At 39.8% G+C, this 23,394-nt stretch overlaps 1 protein-coding gene across 6 annotated transcripts in view; it reads right to left on the reverse strand.

The window, feature by feature from the left end:
- The window catches only part of LOC136829373 (cellular tumor antigen p53-like), a 49,832-nt gene extending 26,680 nt beyond the window's left edge, over window positions 1–23,152 (reverse strand). Inside the window, exons 1-3 of one of the 6 annotated variants that reach the window (XR_010850372.1) lie at window positions 22,982–23,119; window positions 15,835–16,418; window positions 1,301–1,480 (exon numbers count right to left, since the gene is read on the reverse strand). Coding sequence is in view for 5 of the 6 variants with exons in the window: in XM_067087824.1 (XP_066943925.1) it covers window positions 1,301–1,480; window positions 15,835–16,410 (756 nt within the window). In the remaining variant the exon portion in view is untranslated. Of the gene's footprint in view, window positions 1–1,300; window positions 1,481–15,834; window positions 16,419–21,497; window positions 21,549–22,148; window positions 22,471–22,833 lie in introns of those variants that run through there. The other 5 variants (XM_067087824.1, XM_067087834.1, XM_067087855.1 and 2 more) reach the window with 5 other exon arrangements.
- Window positions 23,153–23,394: the final 242 nt, after the last annotated feature.

Raw genomic sequence — 23,394 nt, forward strand, 5'->3', positions numbered from 1 at the left:
AGTATAATAGTTTAAGCATTGATGAAGGATATATGATAACATAAGCATAATTCTTCTGTAAAACAATAATAGAGTAAATGTACTGTACAGCATGTAAGCTGTACTTAATACATATACCATGCAACAGTAATATTTGATATCTATACAAAGACCATATACCATCCGTCTCTCTTATCTGTTGATTGATAGAATTTCTTCTCCAGAAACACCTATTAACCTATGACACCATTCTCTTTTGGGTTGGATAAACCTGGGCGCCGACTGTTAAAAATCTTTCTAAAGTTGAGGGCTTCTAGGAGTCTACTGAAGGAGTACCCTTCAAGTTACGGCTATACATCTGACCTAGAATGGGTCTGAGCCCAACCATTTCTTTATACAACAAAGAAATGAAGTATTAGCAAAAAGACAACAACTTTTATAAACTGTATTACTGTATTGGGTATCATCCTTGCCATATCAATAATTATTCTTAAGAATATTCTTCAGCATTCCTTTAACAGTAAATGGAAAAAAAAAAAAAGCTAGTGAAAGCTGTCAATGCCCACTTCAATTTAAAATAAAACTGATAATGACTAAGACACTAAGAGGCTATTACAAATAAGACATCTGTTTCTCCCTGGTGGAGCAAGATTACCACCATCAACATAGTAAATTCTAAACTGGCCCTTAATTTCCCAAATAATGGGCTTTGTAATGTTATGTCCTTCATACTTTAACATACAGGCTCTATACTGGTTTGTACTTCATACATACATATAACACAAGTACACTTTATATGTACATCAAAACCTGATGGGGTCTATTACTGAAAATCAGCACATTACAATATGGTAAACTGAAAATTTTCAAAATACGATACAGCCTGGATTAAGTGGCTGGGAAACGGAGTAAGATCTCAAACATGGAGAAGGTTCAGACATGTGATAACAAGGTGAAATGAATAATTACTCAAAAATGTTAATAATTATAGTAGCAGGAAGAAGACTAGTAAGAAGGCCCATAAAACTGTGGAAGAAGGATATACGAAAAACTAAACCCACTACGAATTTAAGGACAAAATATAAAAACATAAAAGTCAGAAAGCTGTGGAAAGAATCTAGCCACATATACAGAAAACCTGGCATACAAATGTTAATGATGTTAGGTAAATGATCTTGTCTTATCATCAGTGAAAAATCTGACATCCAAGTTATATATATCAATAAATGTCAAAAAGTCTTTCTTGAGGACTCAATTATGAATACCAATTATTGTAACAAAAACACCTGTAAATCCAATAAACAATAAAAAGCACTCTTACCTTATTCCGATCTCTGTTGTCAACAGGAAGAGAAATACTAAATAGGTACTTTCCAGGCCATGGTTGGAGAGAAGGCACTACCCGAGATGTAGTGTCAGGCAGCAGTGAAGAAGCCTCATCAAGAAGATTCATAAAGGAGTTGCTGGGGTTACTAACCAAATTTCCAGTTGTGTTTTGAACCTAATAGAAGCAAAAATAACTCGTAAAACAAAGATACTTTCACTGAAAAATACTAGTATAAATGAAATTCATTGGACTGTTTATTATCAATGTCGTAAAGGAAATAAAATCTGATACCATTAACTATAACTACTATAATTTATGCTGAATCAAGTGAAAATTGCATTTAAGACCATGGTTTAAGATTAACACAAAATAAAAATTGGGGGGAACCACTCCAACAAAGTTTAGCTTACACAATCTGTAAACTCAAATGTAATGAAAATTATGGCAATACTGTATTTAAACCATTAGTGTCAGGAAGGCTTTTTCAAGTTAAAAAAAAAATCCAAGTAAATTTCTTAAGGATACTGTAAAAAAATGGATACAAGCATGCCAGACATGACAAACACGTCAAAGTGATACACTGAACCATCACATGGCCAGTGTAAAAGTGATATTTTTAGTGTGTCAGACTTCAAATCTATCTCCTCCCTTGCCCAAAGTCTCATATCAAGGTACCAGTTTTACTGCAATGGCAGATATGCCTACAAAAAAATCCAGAGGAAGCTTTATGTCTGGCATTATTGATCTTGGCAAATCTATTCCCACATTAAGGATACAATTTCTGAAATATGCCAACAAGAAAAAATTCCAAGAATTTTCTGGGCAAACCTAAAGACCTGGACTGTTGGACACCGAAAATATTAAGGTGCCCATCAAAGGAAAGCTTTCAAATGTGCATCAAATCGTCATTGGAGGCCAAATAGTAACGTAAACCTTGGTATTTTGAGGAAGAAATAATCTCGTTGGAAAAGTGTGGCAACCATTCAAGCAAACTTTTATACATAAATGAAACAAGCATTTTGAAATTTTTATATTACTCTGATTTTGATAAACTTAGGGACTGAAAAAACTAGGCCACCTGCAAATCAGTGAATGTCAAAGCCTGACTAGCCAGATGTCTACCATAAGGGATGTCAAACTATGGTGACTCTAGCTGTATGCCTACAATAAAACAGTCAACATATAATGAGCTACATGCGTTTCCAATAACCCATGGTTGGACTATAAGTAACATTCAATTATTTAGTATTTTTTCACATTCCCTACTGAAAGCCCATTCCACACACCTAAATACAAAGTGGATAAAAAATTGACAAGGAAGGTGAAAACAAACAATATTAGCAGCTTTAGGTATTGGACATATACCCCATAAATAAATCATGTAATTGGAAATACAACAGCACCAGTTACATGACAATGATGGTGCCTTGTAGATCACACAAGAATTATATATATGGTCCATCAAGTGTTCTATAGATCATGTACTTCTTAATATGATTATTAAGCTTATTCTGAAATAAGTGACCTTGTTCACTCTCCGACACACATTACCCAGTTAATAGGCTCAAATCATTATGTAAAATTATTTCTAAGCAAAATTCTGAACCTAGCAGAAACCACTGGACCCTTCTCTAGACAGTTCTTTGACTGCATGGACAGCTAGGAGTTACGGCTATAACATGCAACTGATGATCCCCGGCCAGGAGTTACTGGGATGTAACGCTGCATAGGCCGACATCTCAGGCAAGTATGCTAAAAGCCTCGCCTCCTACTGTACTTGTCATGTTTATAAGAAATTTTGCATAGATACGAACACTGCCTCAAAAACAATCTTTTCTACGCTTCAGTAAAAATGGTTATATTAATATCAATGAAAGTTTATAACCATTTTTAAACTTTCATTAATATTACTCTGCTTATATATATATATATATATATATATATATATATATATATATATATATATATATATATATATATATATATATATAGAATATGTATAAGTTACAATGGTTTTCATAAGTGTATTTGTTTGTAAGGCAGTACAGCAGGTGCCGTGTTACGAATACATTACTTACATACACAAATGTAACATTTTGTTATATATATTATTTTAAAAATAATAAAGCACGAACATGGCTTTCTGTTAGCAGCCAAATGAACAGTGGGAAACACATTCCTTATGAAAGAACAAGAAAGACGGTAAGATAACATTTGATCTTTGCTTACCTCTAAAAGTAACATTGTTGGTTAACTTCTTACGCACAGATTATCGAAAATTGGAGACAAACTGTCTTTAAAATAGCTGTCAAAATAAACTACAGCTGATTCTAGTCTAGACTTGGGTAACTTGGTGCCTCAGCCATCAGCCCACTCGACGCAACGCACATGATACCACACGTAAAAGACCCACTGGCAACACCAGTACATTTCTTGCTTTTAATATATAAACAAAATAATAATGAATTCTGTCTAAGTGCAATTCGGCAATCGATATGAATTCTTGATTATTCTAAAAATATAACAAAATCGTGCACGACATTTCTCAAAATAAAGGGACATTTTAAAATAAAATATACTAAGTGGCAACCCCTCAAAACCTACAGGTTGAATCAAGTCGGCAGGAGTGGCTACACGCCTTCAAACCCGTTTTATCGCATACTCGTTTCCATTACTTTAATGTGATATGTTAATGATTCATCCCGCTTCCATTTTGAGTTAGAAAAGACAGCTTCGCTGCCCGAACGAGTATAAAAGTCAGTTCGACTGATTAAGTATGATAAGTCACTCCAAAATATTAACCAACGTCAATGTCAAACTTCGATTAGTTGTCCGAGTACATGAACTATAAAAAGCTAAAGATATTTGCTACGGATAACTGTTCATGAAGTCATAATTACGCGAAAGAACTACCCTTTATAATAAATTTTATCATATAACAATAACATATAATAAAAACCTGTTACAGAAGAAAACATGCAAAAAAAAATTAAAAAGCACCGAAAATGATTAAAAACAAAGATAATTTTAATAAAGTCTCATTTGCCGATAATATATCTAGATCGCTTTTGTTTACAAAAGCTCAGCTTATTTAGCCGTAGGATTCTTTCGAAGAAGTGTTTGGAGCAATATTAGTAGCTTCAGTATTAGCCGAATGTTTTATGAAGCGAACAAAAATAATTATTTTCAGATTGCCTTTAATCACTATTGCAAAATTGTAATTGTCATCGATATTACAGAAGTTTGTCGATGTTCTTGGCTTGATTATTATGATGTGTGCTAAGACAAGTTTACGTTAGTTGTCAAATGAAATAAAATATCAAAATAAAATACACGATACCCTAAAATGGAAGATCTGTTGTCGCTCAGCTTTCTTCGTTCAATATATAGTAAATAACACGTTACTGAATGAAACAAATGTAACATTAAAATACACTCACAATGCAATGCGATGCAATATGTAATAATCCTTTAATACTAATAATAATTAAAGCACAAACGAAAATCTTATCTTATTGAAAGCTAAAGGGATTGTTGTAATTAATTTCATCAGCTGATTTAGCCGTATGATTATTAATTACGAATGTTAGGATATGCGCGTGACTCTTTGTCATTTTTAGCTAGCTTTGTAAGATGCGGTCTCTTTCGAGCGCACGTGTGTGCGTGTCATCTATCGGAGGGAACAAGAAGGAACGCAACTTCTACCATACAATATTTCCGTCTATTTCTCCCTAACCACTGTTGTCTCGATATATGTACAATCACCACTACTTGCATTGCCATGCAAGCATTCTAATCATGTACTCATAATGTTCCACTGAATCTTCTGTATCAAACTGTATGTATGTTTCTGCTTGTGAAGACACCAAACGTCTCGACATTTCACATATATTATGGTGCTGCATTGCATTTATTAATCTGTCTCGAATCTCATGCAATTGGCCATATGTGGAATTATCTAGCTTTTCCATTGATATATGTTTTATCATTGTACGTTTATTATGTCTCTCACAATCGCCATCTGTTTGTCTGCCAACAAACACAGATGCCCAAAACTTCTTCTTCTTCTTCGTTTGACATGCTTTTTCCCATTTTTCATATGGGCTAAGCACGATGCCTTCTTTTAAAGGACTTTGATTTGGCGTTGGGGTAGGCCGTAGCCTCGATCGGCTGCCCTGCCTGACACCGATTAGACCCCAGTAGCACGTGTATATGTATCATACCAAATCCCAAGCTCCCTTTCTCCCAGCAGCGAGGAGACTTGAGCGGTTAGGCCGACAGTTCGAGATGTGTGAGGTGTCTGTTATGTTTTTTAGAAGATGCTGGAGTGGCTTTGTTTGTGTGTGTATTAGTCTGTAACACCCATTTGCTTTCAGCAATCCTATCCATTGATTACATACATAATCCCAGGGTGTCTACACGGATAGCAAAGTGTCCGCCTCTCTGACTGGTCGGCTGCGGATCCCAACCCGCGCCACTGACTTCTGTTTTGTCCTGTCTGTGTGTAGAAACTACTTTGCGGCTCGCACCAGCCAATAACAACTTCAAAGATTCTGTACATTCATTCAGTAAGGAACCACCAATAAACCAGACAACACCCAGCCAGTACGTCACTCTATACCATCCTTACACTGGTGACCCCAGAGTGATCAGTGAAGGAGCCGATGGCAGACATCCAACCCAAGATGACGACCCACGCGCCAACGAACCCTTCATCGCCTCCCCGCTTCCAGCCGTTCCCTAGTGCTCAGTACATGCCCGACCCTCCGAGATGACCCACCCCATCACAGGAACCCTGGACACCTCCTCCAGGCAGTCTGCCGACTGCCCCGAACTCGTACCGGAAGCCCTGACCAATGAAGGAGCGATGTACCCTTCAACCTGCTACCGTCCTCCTCGAGTTCCTGCTGGCCGGCGCCGCCCTTCAGCCTCCTACCTGCCCAAAGCCCAAGCCTTTCGCGCCCATTTCAATTGTCAACAAGACAATTTCCGCATCGACGCCTTGCTTGGATGGGGGGTATTGTAAGAGACCGCGATGTGTTCTCTTTCGAGCGCACATGCGTGTGCGTCATCCATCGGAGGGAACAAGACAAAAACAAGAGCATCCCGTTTTCTCTCTCTCGAGGAACGCAACTTCTTCCATACAATATTTCCATCTGTTTCTCCCTAACCAATGTTGTCTTGATTTACGTACAATCACCACTACTTGCATTGCCATGCAAGCATTCTAATCATGTACTCATAATGTTCCACCGAATCTTCTGTATCAAACTGTATGTATGTTTCTGTTTGTGAAGATGCCAAACGTCTCGACATTTCACATATATTATGGTGCTGCATTGTATTCATTAATCTGTCTCAAATCTCATGCAACTGGCAATATGTGGAATTTCCTGGCCTTTCCATTGATATATGTTTTATCATTGTACATTTATTATGTCTCTCACAATCGCCATCTGTTTGTCTGCCAACAAACACAGATGCCTGAAACATTACCTCTGTTTTGACCTGTCTGTGTGTAGAAACTACTTTGTGGCTCGCACCAGCCAATAACAACTTCGAAGATTCTGTACATTCATTCAGTAAGGAACCACCAATAAACCAAACAACACCCCAGCCAGTATGTCACTCTATACCATCCTTACAGCTTCACCGCATATATACAGTACATGACATTAGTCAAGCCTAGGCCAACTACCAGTGTAACACATTAAAAAATTGTTTATAGTGGAAAAGTAGTATGGATAAATTTCATCTTTGTATTACCTTTTCAGGTTGGAAGTATAAAAATTAAACATTATTATTATTATTATTATTATTATATGAAACTTATTCACATGGAACAAGTCCACCAGGACCACTGACTTGAAATTCAAGTTTCCAAAGAATATAATGTTTATTAGGAAGAAGTAAAAGGAGGCAAAGGAATATACAGAAAGAGATCCCACTTATTAAAAAAGAAAAAATAAACTAATAAATTAACAAATAGATAAAAATGTATTAAAATGCAAGGAGAACAATATTAGGGTAGTAATGCACTGCACCTTCGCATGAAGTTCAAGAGTTCTGATTGCATGACATCCTGTGGGCGGATGTTCCACAGCCCACGATGTGAGGAATAAAGGACCTCTGGAACTGATAAGTTCGACAGTGAGGCACATTTGCTGCATATTGGTGGTGCTGTTCAGCGAATCTGGTTGCTCGGCAAATAAAGGGGATCAGGGATCAACTGTCAATGTGAAAGATCTCTGTTGAAATACAACTTATAATAAAAAAGTGACAAACAAGAGTCCATCCGTCAATGGTCCAAGTCATAACTACTACTATTAGGAAACAAAACCTATCACCACGAACCACTCTATCTATAAGAGATAAATCTCTGGCAGAAGCAGACGTCCACACCGGAGAACAGTATTCTAGTAAAGGGAGTACAATTGACCTAAAACAGGTTGCACTGATTTTATCACTGTTATAAATATATGAGGCCTTACGAACAATACCTAACTTTCGTGTGGCATTTGCTGAAACTTTCATCAGATATTTGTCAAAAGTCAGATGTGAGTCAAAGGTTACACCTAGAATATGACATTTTTATAATAAAGTAAGGTTTTCTATAATATACTTCCCAAGTAATTACATAGATGTTAGTTTCTACTTTAACGGCAGCTTTAGATTTTAAATTCGCGGCAGCGCTCTTTTGTTTTGGTGCAGGTAAGTGCCCTACCCACTTCCGGGGAAGTACAGGTACAACATAGCTGAAGAGCTCACTTCGTTTCTGCTCTATGTCCATGTGTGGGGAGGCAGGAAGGGCTCTGACCATGTAATTACTTGGTAAGTATATATAAAACCTTATTTTATTATAAAAATGTCATTTTATAAATGTAACTTTAACAAGTAATTACATAGCTGAATCCTACATTGACAGAAAACATTTATAAATGGAAATGCATTTGAAATAGATAAAAAGCTAGCATTGTGGTAATGCTTTTTGTAACCTTACCTGGGGAGAGAGCTAGAGCAGGAAGATACTGCCTCTTGGTCGTTGCTCATCTCAACCCGTAGAGACATGACCGGTGATGTCAGGAGTTGCCCCTACTTCAGTGGAAGCTTTGTAGTCAGGGAGTACTCCTATGACTGACAAAGCTAAACAATTGCCCTTGCCCTGGGCTTGAAACAAAATACACCATCCAAAAGATGGCCATAAAAAGAAACGTTACCTGAACACCAATTAATAAACACTACCCATCCATTAAAACAAAGATTGGAGGGTACTCCATGTACCAAGTACCCCAGGCTTCCCACATAACTCAACGACCTTAAACAAGGTGAGGAGGTACAGGAACATAGAAGTATTACCCCTACCCCTCATTCCCTAGTGCCATGCCAGCCGCGGAGAACAGACCCAGCGTACTGTAGTCCTTGAACATTGTTTCGACATCACGCAAAGACCAAGTGACACTTTCAATAAGTCGATTGGATAATAGCAGAAAGAGAGAGGTTGCCCTTAAAAGCCAATGATGTGGCTACTAACTGCAAGTCATGAGTCTTTACCTTTAACATAGGTAAATTATGTTCTTGGATCCCCAAGTGAGATTCCACAATTACATCTCTCAAAAAGAAGGAGAGGGCATTCTTGGAGAGAGGACGCAAAGGATCCTTAACAGAACACCAGAGGTTATGAAAATCACCTCTGATCATCTTGGTTCTCTCGAGGTAATGGTTTAATGCTCTCACTGGGCATAAAACTCTCTCTTGGTCTGAAGGTCCAACCGATTCTACAAGACTCTTAATAGAGAATGAACGAGGATATGGATTAGAAGGGTTCTCATTCTTTGCGAAAAACCCTAAGATGTACGTACAAACTGCATCTGCTTGGGAAAAACCAACTTGTTTATCCAGAGCTTGCAATTCAATGACTCGTCTTGCTGTGGCTAAGGTGATAAAAAATAGTCTTCCTGGATAAGTCTCTAGAAGAAGACATGCAAAGCGGTTCAGAAGGGGAGCCTGACAACTTCTAGGTTCCAAAAAAACCAGAGTTTGAGTGTTCCGTTTCGTGGTATCAAACGACTTAATCAAGTCCGAAATATCTGGGTTTGAAGAAATGTCCACACCTCTATGCTTGAACACTGAATTCAGCATAGATCTGTAGCCTTTGATCGTTGGCATCGACAAACCTCGGGAAGATCTCAGGCAGAGTAAAAAATCTGCTGGTTGGGCAATAAATGTTTCAGAAGAAGAGATGGCACATTTCTTACACCATCTATGAAACACTGCCCACTTAGCTTGGTTGAGCTTGGAAGAAGATTTGCATCTATATCTAGCAATAGCATTTGCAACCTCTCTTGAAAAACCCTTCACTCTGACAAACTTCCTAACAGTCTGAACTCTGTCAGAGCCTTCCTGAGTGGACAAATCTTGATGAAAGCGATTGAAAGGAGGTTGTCTGAGCACATTTTCCTCTGTGGAAGGAGCCATGGAAAGTCCAACAGAAGCTCAAGAAGGCCTGGAAACAATTCCTTTTGAGGCCAAAAGGGGGCCACCAGAATCATCAACGTGTTGTGGGAATTCCTGAACTTGTTTATAACTTCCCTCACTATGATGAACGGAGGAAAAGTGTAAACCTCCAGGTCCGACCAGTCCTGGAGCATTGCCCACGCTTGAGGGTCCAGCGCCAGAGAACAATACAGGGGGAGGCAATGATTCCTGGATGTTGCAAACAAGTCTACCAACGGCTTTCCCCACCATTTCCGCAGGTCGGTGCACACCTGTGGATTCAGCAACCATTCCATGAGTAGAACCTATTTGAAACGGCTCAACTCGTCCACTAATACCTTCAATTTGCCCTGAACAAAGCGGGTGAGGATCTGGGTGTGTTGTCCGAATGAACTGCTACCACTGCATCGCAAGTCAGTGAAGCAAAATGCTGAAGCCAGGTGAATTGCCTTCAGTTCCTTCAGGTTTGTATGTAACCTCCTCTGTTGTGGAGACCACGTTCCTGCTACTTACAAGTGTCCTAGCATTGCTCCCCAACCCAGATCCAATGCGTCGGAGAACAATGTTAGGCTCGGGTTCAGTTGAAGCAGAGATTTTCCCACAAGGAATTTCCCTTCTTCGAGCCACCACCAAAGGTCTTCCTTCATTTCTGGTGTGATGGGGAATACAATGGAGTCTGGCAGAGTCTTCCTGCTCCAATTGGCCTTTAGGAAGGACTGAAGGGCCTCACATGCAGTCTCCCTAACGGTAAGAACATCTCGATTGAGGAGAGGCTTCCCAACAGACTCATCCAACCGTTGGCAGAGCGGGACTGTAGACTTAGGAAGTGACAGATTTTCTGAGTGCACAACTGTATTCTCTTGCTAGACGGAAAAGCCCCGATAATTCTGAGAGTCTATCTTTACATCCCTAAATAAACTATTGACTGAGAAGGGACTAATTGGGATTTCTCTTGACTGATCAGAATGCCCAACTTTTGGGTTAACTGAAATTTTGTGAAGGTCCTCCGTACATTTCCTCTGGGATGACAATCGTAGGAGCCAGTCGTCCAGATATAGGCATACTTTTATGCCCATTAGGTGAAGCCGTTGTGACAGAGGGCGAGTACTCTGGTGAAGACTAAAGGGGCTGTGGACAACCCAAAGCACAGAGCCCAAAACTGGAAAACCTTGTCCTGGAATACAAACCTCAGATATTTCCTGGAATCCCGGTGTACTGGGATATGAAAGTAAGCGTCTCTCATGTCGGTGGATACCATCCAGTCCCCTTGACTAATCGCAGTGAGAACCGAGTGTTCGTCTGCATCTTGAACTTCGTGGTTTGGACGAAGAAGTTCAGAGTGCTTACATCCAGCCCCTGATGTCTTGGGGACTACAAATAGGCAGTTGTAAAACCCCTCCAATGATAAGTCTTCCACCACTTTTATCGCTCTTTTCTAAAGAAGAGCTGTAACCTCCTCTGAGAGGGCCAAAAACCTCTCCGAGCCTTCTGAGTACTCCTTTAAGGCGATGGGAGAAGACGTCAAAGGAGGTCTCTCCTTGAAGGGGATCGAATAACCTTCTTTGAGTATTTGAAGTACCCACGGTTCCACTGATCTGGCTTCCCATTGTTTCCAAAAATGAAGGAATCTGGCACCCTCTGGGAGACGGAGGACTGGATCCTCACTTGCTGGAGACAGGTCTTGAGGAGGATTTCTTCGTGATGGGTCAGACAGATCTAGAGTTCGAGCGTGGACGAGATTGTGTTCTTCCTCTGCCATCTCGAAAGGGCCATGGTTGAAGGGGAGAGAAAGGTCTAATGTTGAAAGACACTACAGCAGCAAGGTTCAAATCCTTTGGTCACTTGGCTGATTGTGCTAGAAGGTCATGGGTTGCTTTCTTTTGAAGCTCTGTAGCCACCCTTTCTACTGTAGCTCAAGGATAAAGGCTACTCTTATCCAATGGGGCAAAGAGAAGAGAGGTTCTCAGTGAAGGGTAACTCCTTTGGTCATGAAGGAGGACCACAGCTCCCTTTGCTTTGGCACCCCTGTAGAAAAGAGCAGCTAATACTTGGGTCCCATCTCTAATAGCCTTACTGGAACAAGAAAGTACCCACAAGCTTCTGCAGCAAAATTGTTCTGCAGCAAAGAGCAATCTTCGATTTTCTTCGTCAAGGTGCTACCTTCCAGTCAAGGAAACTGAAAATTTCGAAGACCTTATACGTGTCCTTCATTAAACAGTCAAGTTCTGTTGCAGAAAACATGATCTTGGCCAAGTTGAAAGCCGATCTATGAGCAGGATCAATCAGGCTGGAGAAGACCCCTTGGGAGGAACAGAGACCCCCAAGGAGGGTGCTTTCCAGTCACATAAAACACATACTTCCTCTTAGACAGGCATGAAGGAGGGAAACAAAACCCAGCCTTGCCTAATTCCCTCTTCTCAGACAACCAAGAGTCAATGCCTGCTAAAGCCTTCTTGGAAGAAATTGAAAGAGCCATCTTTGGGAGTTTAGCAGATCCTATGGGTTGCTGCAACATGAAGGAAGACCCAGGTAAAGAAGGCGCCGCGGTGGAGAAGTACGAAGGAAAACAAAACGGAAAATAATTTAAGAGGGAAGCATACGATAATGAAGATTGCTCCTGTTCTGATTCCTCTTCTGCTGAAGAAATAGCGGAAAGTGCCAAGTCCTGTTGAGTTTCCTCTGGTTTCTGAGGAGAAGATGAAGGTTTCTCCAGAAGTTCCAGGATACTGTCCAACCGTTGATGAATAGGAAGTAATGAAGAATCTTGAATCGGAGGCACTAACGTTACCTTTGGGCGCTCTGGGACAGGAGGCGAAAGTACAGCCTTTATATCTAGAGACTTAACAGAGGGCACAGAAACAGGTTGACCCGCTGTTATGGGGACATCTGAATCTGATGAACCTTCGGAAGTATTGACCAAAACTGCATAAGAGCTAGAAGTCACTGGGAGATCGGGAGCCACTGGGCACTCTGATCCCATTGGACACTTAGGAGCTACTGGGAGCTCTGATCCCATGGGGCGATCTGCTCCCTTTGTGCATCCATGAGCCACTTGGTGCTTGGGAGCCAATGGGTGCTTGTGAGCCACTGGGAGCTATCCATTGTTCCAATAGCTACAAGAGGACTCTTGGTTTGTATGGAGCTTACAAGGGATCGAGGGGTTCTGATCCTCCAAAATGTGCTTCTTGAAAGCCCTGGAGGATTCATAAAACTGCCAACTGCATCCTTTAGGCTCATTCGAATCAGAGCCACCGGAAGATACGGTGTGATCCACTGGGATACCTTTCCAGCACATAGCCACCGAAATAGCAACAGGTTCATTTGAGGGAGCAACTACTCGTGGGCAAACCCCACCGACCTCCCTTGACTTGCAGTTTGCCTCCTCTTGCCTCCTCCCAGGTGCAAGGGAGTTTGGCAGAGACCTCCGTCTAGGAGCACTGGTGGGACGAGAAACCACCCCCTCCACTAACACAACACTTGCACCAGGTTCACCACTTGCCTTGTCCAAAAGGACTCTTACTGAAGCTCCTATTTGAGTGACTATTCACTAACGCATCAGATTTCTTGTTGATCTGGGCTTCGAGACTGGCAGTGGCACTAGGTTCAGAGGGATGGAAGCCAGGTAACGGAGTAGAAAGAAGTGCGAAAGAAGAGATAGGCGAGCGAGTATTCACAGGTGTCAATAGGACCGGTTTAGGAGTGGAAGACACTGAAGCTCTAGTCTTGGCTCTAGCAGCCACCTTCTATGTCTAGCCTTCTCTAGCTTATCTAAATGGGCAGTCAAAGTTCTCCATTTTACTTCGTCCCGGTCTCTAAATTCCTTGCACCTCGCATGTCAAGTCAGGAGAACAAATTTGTCCTCAGCAATGAAAACATATTGAATGAGCGTCATATTTAGAAGAAGTCAACCTAGTATTTTAGCCTTTGCTACAATACTGGTTACTAAACACACTCGAGTCTGACATAAGTATATAAAAAATTCACAAAAGTCTAAGCCAAGCTTATCTAAGCTCAGAGGCTACCACAGTACAGAATACTTCACCAAATCCTTCGATAATAATCCAAACCATCTGGTGAATACTCCTGAACATCAAAACAAATCTGATGAACAACCAATGTATGGTCATTGAGCAGCAGAAACGAAGTGAGCTCTTCAGCTATGTTGTACCTATACTTCCCTGAAAGTGGACAGGGCACTTACCTGCACCAAAACAAAAGAGCGCTACGTGAATTTTCAAATCTAAAGCTGCCGTTAAAGTAGAAACTAATAGCTATTAATTACTTGGTAAGTTACATGTACAAAAAGTTAAAGCTTCAGACTAGTTCAGCTGTAATTTCTCTCGGATGTATGGTAAGTTCTATTCGCAGCAGGGCGAGACTCAACAAAAATGGTGCAATTTTCATTAGAATGATTTCGCCTCCATGTGTTGAATCTGAACTGTTTGTCATGGTAGGCTCGTCTACATGTATCATCAAACCATGGCTGGTCATTTGTCCTAAATTTGATGACCATTCTAGGGACGTATCTTATTAAAATAGCCATCAACATTTCATTTCATTTCTTCTTGTGATCAGGATCTAATATAGCATCTGAAATATTAAGTGCCTGACAAGCTTCAATAATGTGATCTCAATTGGCTCTGGATCTCAACCAGACCGTTTTTCCAATAACTGAATTAGGAATATGTATACTGATTGACAGATATGTCCATCTCAATGGCACAAATGATCAGAAGCGCCTACATATTCACAGACCTTGGACTTCACAATAGCTGGGGCATCTGTGACTAAGAGGTCTAATCTATTACCAGAAATTTGTGTGGGTTCCTCAGTTAGCTGGACAAAATCAGAAGATAAACAGAACTCAAGAACAGACCAGCCATGTTGATCTGTGGAATTTGAATTTAGCCACTCACTGTGCTTTGCATTACAGTCTCCACAAATAATTAATGAAGATTTTGAATCTTGTGACTGAGCCATACTAATCCTCTTCAAAAGACATTCATATACAGAATCACTGATATCTGGATTACAGTAAATAGCAAATACGTAAACATTGTAGAACTTACTGAAAATTTTAAAACAAAGAACTACACTCCAAATTTTTCTGACGATAAATAGGTCGCCTGGACTTGAGAGTATACAGTCATACCTTGCGCTTGTGGGATGTTACGATGATAAATAAAGTCAGGGCCATCAAACCCTGGGATTAAAAACTCGATCTTTGACTTGTTACTACTTACAGAGTCTCAGATTAAAACAACAAATCGTTGTTATGGACACAACTCTGGAGATCAAGAAAATTTGACCTTAAGCCCCGAATATTCGAGTAAAGCACATTGTTAATTTTTCTTGCTGTAATAAGTAACAGACTCAGGGTTCAGCTCAGTGTCTCCCAAAAGAATTAAAATTAACAACATAAAATCAGAATCAAAACTAATAAACAAGCTCATAACACTAAATACAAAAGCAGGCATCAGTAAAGTTAAAAGAAAAATTGAGAAAAATCCATTCAACAAATACCATCAGTTGCAGAATCCCTGAGAAGAACAAACTACATGAAACCAAAAATATACGCTGATTTCAAACATTTTTCCACATGAAAATACAGGTTCAGACTGCACCCATGCCAGTGCCTCTACCCATTGTGTTAGGGCAGAACTGGAAAAGATACAGCAAAGAAATTACCCCTCCTCAGAGGATGTGGTGCCCATTTTCAGTGATGTCCAGTCAAGAGAAGTAATTTTATCACCAGATATATTTAAGGTAATGGTGGAGAAGGCCAGACAAGGATGATGGTGATGAGAAAGTGCGTTTAGTTAAAAAAAAAGTTGACAGACACAGTCGAGAAGTGGGGGATGGTGGCCAGAGGGGATTGCCACATGAATCTAACTAGAGGGATCAGCAGAAAGGCCCAGAAAATAGTGGAGTAGAGACCTGACTAATTTTACAACTTACCCTACCCAATATCAAATGCAACATAAAATCATTAATGCTGCTGACATGATGACATGCCTGGTAAATTTCGAACTCACCTCAGTCACAGATTCGTCATCATCCACGCCATCCCAAGCTATTACCAGTGGCTGATCCTGTACACTGGCAACTGATGACGAGGGTTCATCACTCATATAAACTATACTACTAGTATTATTTGTATAACCTGACAAGTGATAAACGATACATTGTTCTGGCTGGTTTTGGCCACCAGTGTTTTGAACTTGGTATTTATGTTCAGATTTCATCTCCTGAAGTTGCTGCTGCTCCTGTTGCATGCTGTGGCCCTCCACACTCTGAACTTGGTATTTGGGTTCTTGTTTAATATCTGTCCGCGGCAGGCATTGTTGCAGTTCTTGTTGACTGTTCTCTTCAATATTTTCCTGCACCAGCTCATCTTTTTTATCTGTTATCTCCCCACTAGCATTTTCATTTTGATGGAAATTCTGAGGTTGTTCCAATTCCTGGCGAAGACTACTACCAGGCACTGCCGCATCTGCAGATTCAATTAAAGAGGCAAAATTGTTCGACCCAGTTCTGTGTAACAAAGAGTCATCTCTCAACAGGCTATACACATCATCTCCAAACAGTGGTTCAGAGTCCTGGCTCTCCATTGCCTGACCTGTAAAGAAGAGAAGAATTATGTAGTCTTATTAAACCCATCAGTGCCATAAATATAACCTGTAATACTACTCATACAGTTTAAAAATTCATGATCCTGAACCATTAAAGTAAAATTCACCGATAGGTACTTGTGATTTTTAGATGAAAGACAAATCATAAATAGAATATCCAAAGACATTTAAAAATACTGCACCCTTTCACAAACCTTTCCTTCATGAATACTGTTATCCCTTCATTAAGTCCATTTTTAATGCATTGGTCTATTGGACAAGCAACTAACTGCCCTTATGTGACCCAGGTCTCACAAGAAAAGGAGAAAGGGAGGTAAAGAGTGGAACTTCACTAGAAGAAAGGCAAAGAAAAAAATTATCTACAGAACACTTGGTTTCAAAAGGTGTTCATTGGCACCCAAGAGAAAGGTCTAATCTTCGCATAAAAAAATTCAGACTGAATCTGTAAGATGGAAAGAAAGGGAAACTTGAGAGAAGACCCTACAATTTTTTGAAAGACTGCCACTAGTTCTATCCAGCCAAGATGGAAAAGGCACAAAAACCTTCAGGAACTGGGATGGAAAAAATCAAATGAGGACTGAATTAGATTTGAATACAGAATTCAGTAGCGAATGTTTCATAGAGGAATGGAATTATAGGCTTCAATTTCAGGCATGCTCCACAGATCAGAGTTGACATGAAAATGAACAATTTGGGGCTTGGCAGGGAACACTGGATGACTGGGAGGCACAGGTAGAGACAATTAAATTGGTTACAGAAGATGAGACAAACTCAAAATTGCTGTTAATGAGACCAGGATTCTGTGGATCACAAGAGAGAGAGAGAGAGCCCATCTATTATTAAATTCTAAAGACACACACGTGCAGTAACCCAAGATTCCATAGTCTTGCACCCAGAAATTAGTAAAACAGGAAATAAAGTCCCCAGTAGATCTTGCTATGTCCAAGTATCCACTAATGACCATAGATTAGTATTTAGTGATTAGACCAGTCATTCCAGTCGAGAATGTCATTAAGTGCAGTAATGAAAATGATGAAAAATCAAGAAATGATACCAAGTGTTATGGACATGTAATGTAGAATTTTATTCATCACCATATATATGTGTGTGTATATATATAAATTTATGTACATGTATATATACATATACACATATACATATACATATATATATACACACTATACATATATACTGTATAGTCGGGCCCCAGATTTGTGGGCTCACGATTCACGGCTTTCTTTATGGAACATATATACATATATACACATTATTCATGGAAAATTTGCCTATTCAGGATTTTAGTTATTTGTGGGGGGGGGATGGTACGCATCCCCCACAAATACCAGGAGTCAACGGCATATATATATATAAAATATGTAGCAGCTACTCATCACTTTTTACCAGATATATACATATGTAATTGTAATAGCCACAGTGCCCTCTTAACTTCCAGAATTCTTCACGCTTTTTTGGATATGCTTTTCACTACAGAGCCTTAAGATTCAAGTGCAAGAAATACAAAGAAATTATGATGTCCAGTTGTGGGAAGTGAACCCAGGTTCCATAATCAGAACAAGGTAATGTTGCCAACCTGACCACATGGTCAGGGACCTCTTTCTGATTATGGGACCCGGTTTGTTTCCCGTGACCAGACATCATCATTTATTCATATTTCTTGCACTTGAATCTTAGGTTTTGTAGTGACACACACACACACACACACACACACACACACACACACATATATATTATATATATATATAAATTATATATATAAATATATATATATATATATATATATATATATAAATTACACAAACTTTTCCCTTCATGGGGTTTGGTGTAAAATGGGTTTCCCCAACCTCTCTTGTCCTGTGCCCTTTCTGTCTGAACTCCTAGTAAGGCTGGGTCCTCATCCATCCCTTTTTCAATAATGTTAATAAATTCCTGGGCCTTTCCTACAAGGTCTCCATCCTGCTACTTCATTTTCTACTATATTTCAAACTGACTGTTCCCCATCCCATCTCTTCATATGTCGAAACCATTTCACACTTAAGATCTTGCTCTTTTTTCCAGTCTCTGGGTCATAATACTATCTTCCCACTACACTTTGGCCAAAAATTGTAACATTCTATGGTCACACATTCGAGTCTCCATTTTCTGTTAAGAGATGTGAAATTTTGTAGAACAGAATTAAAAAAATGTACCATGTGAGAATTTTAGGGGGCTGGATGGTTAAGAGTTGAAAAACTTTGTTGGGATATAGGTATGGTATTCATGCCAGGACTAAGGGCTAGCATATACAGTACTGTATATCAATATTAGTCCGACAAATCTATTGTGACTCTTTCTTGACCAGCGTAAATAAAAAATCAAATCCCTTCTATTGCTATATCAATTGCTCTGCACGAGCAAAATTAATAAGATAAGTCCAGATTAAAAATTGTATGTTGGTATCTTAATGTCATTGGTTTGCCAAAAAAAAAAAATGTACTACAGTATTGTGTTTTTATTTCAATTTTTAACTTCCATGAAAAAATGCAAAAACTCAATCTTTTTCAATATAAATATGTACTGTACATATGTCCTAAGCCATTAATCGGGCAGTTTAGGCCTAGTGTGAGTAAGATTTTAATTACATTAGTTGAAAAGTGATGGGGAAATAACTTTCTTATTTCTTGATGCTATGCTTTTGAGGTTTCTAAAATGACAGCAGCCTGACTGGGCTAGGCCATCACATTACTCTGACCAGGGTTTCATAGCTACTACTGAGCTCTGCCTCAGTGTTGATGTCTAGTTTCACTGGGAAAAAGCAGCTATTAGTCAATTTTGATAGTAACTTTTCAAAAACATTGATTCTACTCCAACGTAACAATAATACATTCCAGCTTGTGGGGATGGTTTTGGGAAAATCTCATCACTACAAAACAACGAATGTTAATTCACCACTCATAATACTGTATTCATTTTGTTGAACAAATTTTTTCCAAATTTCCACCATTCATTTACCCGCCGGCCTTAAAGGAAAAACAGTTAAAACACGATACAGAAGTAGTTACATACAAAATCCTAAATGTTGTGCCCCAATTAACTTATATGTGAAGCACTGCTTCAGTGCATGCTCAACCATCAGCAGTCTCCCAGTATAAAGACTTCAGTACTGTACAGTGAATTAAGGCATAACATTTTAAAAGATCCATGGAAAAGATGCATATTCGTTATGTTGATGTTTGTACAATATGATATGTGAATACAGAGTACAGTATAATGTAGGCTCGGCTACCATAAATGTATACGATATACCATAATGTAGGCTCAGTTAATTCTTGTTTGTTATTCAATTTCTCTTTGAATTGAATTATCATAAGTCACTCTTCGTGAACCTCCAGAATTAGCTGATATTAATAATTACTATACCGTGTATGTATAGAGTATACTTTATAGTGTAGCTAGGCTACCATATTTGTATACATGGTACTGAATACCCTAGTGTTGGCTAGGCATTATTCAAGATAAGTTTTTCCAACAACCAAAGGGTTTTTTAGAACCTAACCCCATCATAAGTAGGATAATACCTGTATAAGCATTTTTAGTTTTTTTGTTTGTTTGTTTGAACTATCAAAATGGGCAGTTCTAAGTGTTTTTAGAAGGGTTCTAAGTATTCGCAGGGGGTGGGGGGGGTATGCATCCCCCGCGAATAGCCTAAGGTGGTTTACTGTAGTATGACACTTAGAAAGCAATAACTCTTTATCATCACTATAAATATTTTGCATCAGCTTTACACTGTTTAAGATTCTTATCAATTTGATTCCCATAAAAATCCAGTTACCTGGACCCCCTGATGAAATTTATTAGTCAAATCCAGCATGATACTGCTAAGTACTGTAGTGTGCAATGGTATCAAACCATTGGGGTCGCTGCTGACCTCGACAAGGCATATCTTGAAATTATGGTATTGGTGAACAACTGTTGCTAGTTAACTACCTTCAGATAAAACTGGTTCGGTTGTTAAGCTCTAACAACCGAACTAGTTTTATCCGAAGGTGTTACCATATAAAAGATGAAGGTTTGTATTCTTGGAAAAAAAAAATTCCTACTTAAAACGTCCTATAGAAATTTTAAAAGTTGTTGATAATGGAATTCAACATTGAAATTTTGTTTCCTTTTATGCATTCAAGCAATTCTGACATTCAATTCTATCAGAAATGCTTTGTTAACTCGCCCCCAACCCTAATGTCACAGTGTCCACATGGCACCTGGTCAGGTAGGACTGGCCACCCTACTTTAGGTTAGGGTGTCTCAATAAATACCACTGCATTCCACTACCAAAAGTGGAGAGGGGTCCAGAAGAGGCATAAGGGACTCTGACTAGGTTATTAAGTTCATTCTCAAATTTTAGTTTTCAAAAAACTAAAAATACCAGTTACCCAACACAGATCCATCAATTTGTTAGATTTAAGAGATGGTTAAGAAACAAATTCTGGCAGAAAGGAAGTGTCAGAATCATGTAAAACCATTCACTGTTGGACAAACTGTTTCGCAGGAAATTCAGTTACGGGAAACTTGTAAAATTTTACTTCATTATCATCAGCATATTTAGGTTATCAAGGGAGAAGGACCAGCGTTTGGGCGAGTAATGTACTGTACTGGTATTGCTTATAATATTCAGAATTATATTCCATGTACACCATAATTTTGTGGTATTCTATTACTAACCATGCCTAACCTAAGCCTGGATTAACACGACTTTGTCACATAGCCTGCCGAAATGTATTTGGGCTACACTGAAATTATCCTAGTCGCCGTCACTACTTTCCCAAGATGGGATGGCTTAGCCTACCAAGTAGCGGATATAGCCTAGGCCTAAGATATTGGAGGGGCACAGGCTAGCCTTGCGTAGTGTGTAACACATCAGAAGGTTATTTTTCGGAAAACTCCAGCCACTTCCCAGTTTATTATTTATATGTTTTTCCTGGGTAAAAACATCAAAACAAAAAAGTGGAGAGGCATTGTTTATCCTTGCGTGGCGTAAATCCTGCGAGGCAAAAACACACGAAAATTCTGACATGGAAGGGCACAGGTTAGCCTTGCGTAGCGTAAATCCTAGCCTTGCGTAGCGTAAATCCTAGCCTTGCGTGGCGTAAATCCTAAAAAACACACGAAAAAGTCTTCCATGGAAGGGCACAGGTTAGCAGGTTAAAACACACGAAAATTCTTACATGGAAGGGCACAGGTTAGCCTTGCGTAGCGTAAATCCTGCGAGGCAAAAACACACGAAAATTCTTACATGGAAGGGCACAGGTTAGCCTTGCGTAGCGTAAATCCTGCGAGGCAAAAACACACGAAAATTCTTACATGGAAGGGCACAGGTTAGCCTTGCGTGCGTCTGACATGGAAATTCACAGGAAGGGCACAGGTTAGCCTTGCGTAGCGTAAATCCTGCCTTGCGTGTAGCGTAAATCCTGCAGGCTAAAACACACGAATATAAGACATGGAAGGGCACAGGTTAGCCTTGCGTGGCGTAAATCCTCTAGGCTAAAACACACGAAAATTCTTACTGGAAGGGCCAGGTTAGCCTTGCGTGGCGTAAATCCTAGCCTTGGCAAAAACAAAATTCTTACATGGAAGGGCAAGGTTCCTTACATGGAAAAAACACGGCCACAGGTTAGCCTTGCGTAGCGTAAATCCTGCGAGGCTAAAACACACGAATATAAGACATGGAAGGGCACAGGTTAGCCTTGCGTAGTGTAAATCCTAGCCTTGCGTAGCGTAAATCCTGCGAGGCTAAAACACACGAAAATTCTTACATGGAAGGCCACAGGTTAGCCTTGCGTAGCGTAAATCCTGCTAGGCTAAAACACACGAATATAAGACATGGAAGGGCACAGGTTAGCCTTGCGTAGTGTAAATCCTCTAGCCACACGAAAATTCTTACATGGAAGGGCACAGGTTAGCCTTGCGTAGCGTAAATCCTCCTAGGCTAAAACACACGAAAATTCTTACATGGAAGGGCACAGGTTAGCCTTGCGTAGCGTAAATCCTCCTAGGCTAAAACACACGAAAATTCTAACATGGAAGGGCACAGGTTAGCCTTGCGTTCCTGACATGGCTAAAACACAGGTTAGCCTTACATGGAGCGTAAATCCTGCAAGGCTAAAACACACGAATATAAGACATGGAAGGGCACAGGTTAGCCTTGCGTAGCGTAAATCCTGCTAGGCTAAAACACACGAAAATTCTAACATGGAAGGGCACAGGTTAGCCTTGCGTTCTGACATGGAAGGGCACAGGTTAGCCTTGCGTAGCGTAAATCCTGCAAGGCTAAAACACACGAAAATTCTTAATGGAAGGGCACAGGTTACATGGAAATCCTCCTAGGGCTAAAACACACGAATATAAGACATGGAAGGGCACAGGTTAGCCTGGCGTAGCGTAAAACACAGAGACTGAGATACAGTCAGGCTAACCCATTTAAATAAGCCTTCGAAGAACGTGACAAGCTCTGAAGAGGGGCAACAATCGCCATAACTATCACTACGTCATATCTTACCAAGGTTAGCGACAGTTACCGAGGATAATAAGCCAAGTAACAGGACGTAAACAAACACGGACACGAATCACTCCTTCACTTTGAACGACTGAACTATTGCACAACGTTTCCCAACTTGATCTCGAAGAATTGTTTCGGTAGTGTTTCTCACTTTCTCCGTCTCCCGAAAGCGTCAAGATTCGTGACTGATCTAATCGTAGGGTTACATTGTGGCTCTTTTCAGTTCAGTTGCTGGTCTTCTTAAATTAAAACGTATGGCTTGGAGGCGTTGATCCATTAATAAAAGATCCCTGACGCAAAAAGACTGGAATCACTCGATGTCCGAAAGCGTCAAAATTCGTGACTAATCGGAAGGATGACGTAATTTTAATGCGGGAGATTACATTGTGGCTCTTCCCCTTTTTCAGTTCAGT

Source organism: Macrobrachium rosenbergii, chromosome 4 (genome assembly GCF_040412425.1).
Source record: "Macrobrachium rosenbergii isolate ZJJX-2024 chromosome 4, ASM4041242v1, whole genome shotgun sequence".
Classification (NCBI taxonomy): Eukaryota; Metazoa; Arthropoda; class Malacostraca; order Decapoda; family Palaemonidae; genus Macrobrachium; species Macrobrachium rosenbergii.